General features: G+C 54.5%; 1 protein-coding gene across 1 annotated transcript in view; it reads right to left on the bottom strand.

Moving 5' to 3' along the window:
* Positions 1-2,788, bottom strand: part of LOC108803197 (spectrin beta chain, non-erythrocytic 5-like) — a gene marked incomplete at both ends in the record, with an annotated part of 44,798 nt that extends 42,010 nt beyond the window's left edge. Inside the window, 4 exons of the mRNA XM_018575036.1 lie at positions 1,111-1,194; positions 1,456-1,647; positions 1,755-1,874; positions 2,660-2,788. Of these exons, the coding sequence (XP_018430538.1) occupies positions 1,111-1,194; positions 1,456-1,647; positions 1,755-1,874; positions 2,660-2,788 (525 nt within the window). The remainder of the gene's footprint in view (positions 1-1,110; positions 1,195-1,455; positions 1,648-1,754; positions 1,875-2,659) is intronic.
* Positions 2,789-3,005: the final 217 nt, after the last annotated feature.

Here is a 3,005-nt window from a genome sequence, read left to right as displayed (position 1 = left end):
TCCTGTGCCTGGGCACTCCTGAAATCTGTGCACTTCCTGTGCCTGGGCACTCCTGAAATCTGTGCACTTCCTGTGCCTGGGCACTCCTGAAATCTGTGCACTTCCTGTGCCTGGGCACTCCTGAAATCTGTGCACTTCCTGTGCCTGGTCACTCCTCAAATCTATGCACTTCCTGTGCCTGGGCACTCCAGAAATCTGTGCACTTCCTGTGCCTGGTCACTCCTCAAATCTATGCACTTCCTGTGCCGGGGGACTCCTCAAATCCATACACTTCCTGTGCCTGGGCACTCCTCAAATCTATACACTTCCTGTGCCTGGGCACTCCTCAAATCTGTGCACTTCCTGTGCCTGGGCACTCCTGAAATCAGTGCACTTCCTGTGCCTGGGCACTCCTGAAATCTGTGCACTTCCTGTGCCTGGGCACTCCTAAAATCTGTGCACTTCCTGTGCCTGGTCACTCCTCAAATCTATGCACTTCCTTTGCCTGGTCACTCCTCAAATCTATGCACTTCCTGTGCCTGGGCACTCCTCAAATCTATGCACTTTCTGTGCCTGGTCACTCCTCAAATCTATACACTTCCTGTGCCTGGGCACTCTTGAAATCCCTGGGCACCCCTGAAATCTGTGCACTTCCTGTGCCTGGGCACTCCTGTATCCTCATAGCTGTATACCTTCAGTGTGAGGTCCTCTCGGGGACTGCTTCCTCTGACTGCCGGTCTCAGGTGGTTTGGAGTAAGATTTGGTGGTGTCACCGCTGTGCTGATCATTGTTCTCCTTGCTGGAGAGGAAGCCGTACCTGAGGACCTGCAGTACAAGGATCTCACTGCTTCTGCTTGATCTATTCTGTGTGTTCCCTCCACATCTTCAGCTGCTTTCTCATCATTACCCCACCAGCCAATAGATTATCAGTCATTGGCGGGGGGGGGCAGCTTCAACATTAGGAAGCAAAGCCATGCTCCTTTACCAAGATGGCCGCCTCCAGAGACAGAAACGTACAGCGGGCAAAATGGGTAACAAGTTCTTTGTACTCAGATTTTTAGGGCCCATCCTTCCACAATACTCATAGTGACAAGTCAGAGACCCCGCCCCCGATCTTCCACCATTGCACACCTGCTTGAGGTCCAGGATCCGGCGGCTCAGCTGCACCTTGTCCAGGTTCTCATCCAGCAACAAGCTGAGAGGTGGAATCTCCTCCTGTAGGAACAGAGAAGCTCAGACACAAGATTCCGGGGGAGGGATCCTCAATGAACTCCCAAAAATGAGGTCACCATAGATACCTGACCTGCAGATGAAACTCTTATATGCCGCATCCAAAACTGGAGTGAGGGGGAGGGGGAAAGAGGGTGTGTGGGGTGAGGGGAAGGGAATAGGGTGTGTGGGGGGAGGGGAAGGGAATAGGGTGTGTGGGGGGAGGATAAAACATTGGGATGTTCTGGTCCCCCTGGCAGGTCTCACCTTCTCCCTCATCCACATCTCCAGCTCATCCGCCTTCTTATTAAACTCTTGCAATGCGTTAGCTCCACCCCCTAGCTTGCTGTGATTGGTTGCTGTGTTCTTCAGCAGCTGCCATTGGTCCTTCAGAGATTGGAGCTGAGTGCGAATATTGTCTGCGCTGGGAGTCTCACTTCTCAACAAGTGATCACTCATCTAGGAGAGAGCAGAGTTCATCAGTGTTGTCAGATGTCAGTGTTGTCAGATGTCAGTGTTGTCAGATGTCAGTGTTGTCAGATGTCAGTGTCGGTAGATGTTGGCACCTGATTCAGCTTCATCATGGTGACCTGGAAGCCCCGGATGTCCCCGTCTATGGATCGGGCGCTGCAATCATCATCCTGATCCCCCAAATCCTGCCGCTTCCCCCGAACCCAGAGCTCCGCCTACAGGAGATCCGTGACAGTCATTCCGGAGAGAAGACAACCGAACATCACAGTATACAATGTAACACTTCACAGCTCAGTTCCCCCCTACTACTGACACCAACATAACTGACCCGCCCCCTCCTACTGACCCCCCCCTACCACTGACTCCACCCCCTCCTACTGCCCCGCCCCGTCCTACTGACACCCACATAACTGACTCACCTCTTATGTCAGGGAGCCGCTCACCCCTCTTATCTCTGGACGGAGAGGACAGTGGGGCGGATGCCGGCTGTGGCCCCGGGCAGGTGAGCCTCTTCCATAGACACAAGGGCCAAGTTGCTATCCAAACACTGACAGTCTGGAGGGGTCAGACCAGAAATGTCAGTGCTCGGGGCGGAGCCTCCTGTCACCATTATATGCTAATGAGGCTAAAGGGGCTGCGCCACTCACCAGTCCTCCCAGCAGAGGGCAGCACTGGACAGGCCATGACCCACCAGTGACCCGGCCAGAGTAGAAAGAGCCACATTGTCATGGGGGGGTCATGTCTGTCCTGAGTGTGTGATCACATGACAGGGGATGGGCGAGGTGCGCAGTTCAATAGAAGGCGGTGTTCCCTTTTAACCCTACCATAGGGATTCCTTAAAGAGAACCCGTCACCTATGTCGTCCTCCATGTCTTATCAATATTCCTATTTCCTCTCCTCTGTACAAAGCTGTGACTCCGCCCCCCCCGACTGGAAATATGGAACAGCAAACAGGGAAATGTCCTCCTGGGAAATACAGAACCCCCCACACTCAGCCTACCTCTGATATCTCCTGGATGAGCTGGGCCATCTGCGGGGGGTCGCCGGGCACGGAGGGTCTTCTGCCCCCGCCAGTGGGGGGCGCTGTGCGATGACTCTGGGGGGGATCACTGGCCGGGGAGGCCGGACACTGCTGGGGAGACACAAAGTCACAAGAATGAATACAACCGGGCTGTGCAAACCCCCCAAAAACAGCAAAAGCGCCGCCGTCACCCCACAAACCGTGTCCTGACCGCACAGAGGGGGGAGGGGACTCGGCCGCCATTACTTCCAAATTATCTGTTAAGTCCAAAACTGGACGGAGCCCCAAAACCCTCATAACGAGCACTGATAGGAAGGAAGCCAGG

This window comes from Nanorana parkeri, unplaced genomic scaffold (assembly GCF_000935625.1).
Source record: "Nanorana parkeri isolate BGI_ZX_2015 unplaced genomic scaffold, ASM93562v1 scaffold3487, whole genome shotgun sequence".
Classification (NCBI taxonomy): Eukaryota; Metazoa; Chordata; class Amphibia; order Anura; family Dicroglossidae; genus Nanorana; species Nanorana parkeri.
The sequence above is the reverse complement of the archived record's forward strand: the minus strand, read 5'-3'. Positions and strand labels throughout refer to the sequence as shown.